This window comes from Sinocyclocheilus grahami, unplaced genomic scaffold, assembly GCF_001515645.1.
Source record: "Sinocyclocheilus grahami isolate Dianchi unplaced genomic scaffold, SAMN03320097.WGS_v1.1 scaffold16747.1, whole genome shotgun sequence".
In the NCBI taxonomy this organism is placed as follows: domain Eukaryota; kingdom Metazoa; phylum Chordata; class Actinopteri; order Cypriniformes; family Cyprinidae; genus Sinocyclocheilus; species Sinocyclocheilus grahami.
The window spans coordinates 1,604-2,689 of record NW_015516255.1 but is presented as its reverse complement, the minus strand read 5'-3'; the positions used below and the strand labels follow the sequence as shown (position 1 = coordinate 2,689).

The 1,086-nt window shown below is 40.1% G+C and overlaps 1 protein-coding gene across 1 annotated transcript in view; it reads left to right on the top strand.

Annotated features, from left to right (window-relative positions):
- LOC107579344 (cadherin-15-like) overlaps window positions 1–952 on the top strand; it is a gene marked incomplete at its 5' end in the record, with an annotated part of 3,063 nt that extends 2,111 nt beyond the window's left edge. Inside the window, 2 exons of the mRNA XM_016265182.1 lie at window positions 218–360; window positions 501–952. Of these exons, the coding sequence (XP_016120668.1) occupies window positions 218–360; window positions 501–805 (448 nt within the window). The remainder of the gene's footprint in view (window positions 1–217; window positions 361–500) is intronic.
- Between the last annotated feature and the right edge of the window lie 134 nt (window positions 953–1,086).

The following is a 1,086-nucleotide window of genomic DNA, read 5'->3' as shown; positions in this document are numbered from 1 at the left end:
AAAAGGTTCTTCTATGGCACTGTGAAGCACCTTTATTTTTAAGAGTGTAACATGCAGTTAATTGTCCCAAAAACATTTCACATTTTTCAATGAATTACAGTATTAATTCTGTAATAAGTGCTCTTCTTTTTCACAAGGGAAAGATTACATACATTAACACTGTATGTTCTAAATTTTATGTGTAGTGACCTACTTAGGATTGTGAATTTTTGTTCAGGTTTGAAATCATTCAGGATCCTGAGAATTGGCTTGCTATTAACCATGCAACTGGACAAATCACAGCCAGGAGATCCTTCAACATCCAGTCTCCCCACGTCAGAAACAACATTTACTCTGCTATTGTGAAAGTCATAGATCAGGGTGAGCACCTCAGACCTGAAGACCAAAATAATAACAGCAGAATAAAATATTTGATACTGTGACTATGCCGTCACAAAATAACCAGTGTGCCTTTGTTTTAATAAAAATGGTAATCATTCATATGATAACTCTCTTTCCAGACGCTGATGGCATCTCTGCAACAGCTACATTGGAGGTCAATCTGTGGGAGACCAATGATTACCCACCAGTGCTCATACCCTTGAGTGGGACAGTGTGCAGTGATCGGGACAGAGATAAATTGGGCCTTCTGCTTAGTGCTGTGGATGAGGACATGTCCCCTCAAGCTGACCCCTTCACCTTTTACATTGCTGATCAAAATGTGGCTGCCAACTGGACCATCATAACTCTTAATGGTAAAACATTAGACATACATTTATTTTTTATATTTGTGTATCCTGCTGGAAACCAGCTTAGATTAGTATGAAAGTCCATGCTGGTCCTGGTTGATCTGGGTGCTGGTTTGGTGCAAGTATACCTGGTGCACCAGCATAGCCATAGTGAGATTGTTAAGCCAGTTAACCAGCATGGTCTTTCAGGTGGAACTGGTCAATCAAGTAAGTCTTGGATAATCAAGCTAGCTAAGAAGCCAGGAGTGGAAACAGACTGGTTAATGCTGGTTCTAGATATTGGAAACCTCGAGAGCATTTTGAAAGCATAAGGAATCGTCTGTATGGTATTTAGATGTCATACACCGATCGGTCTGCA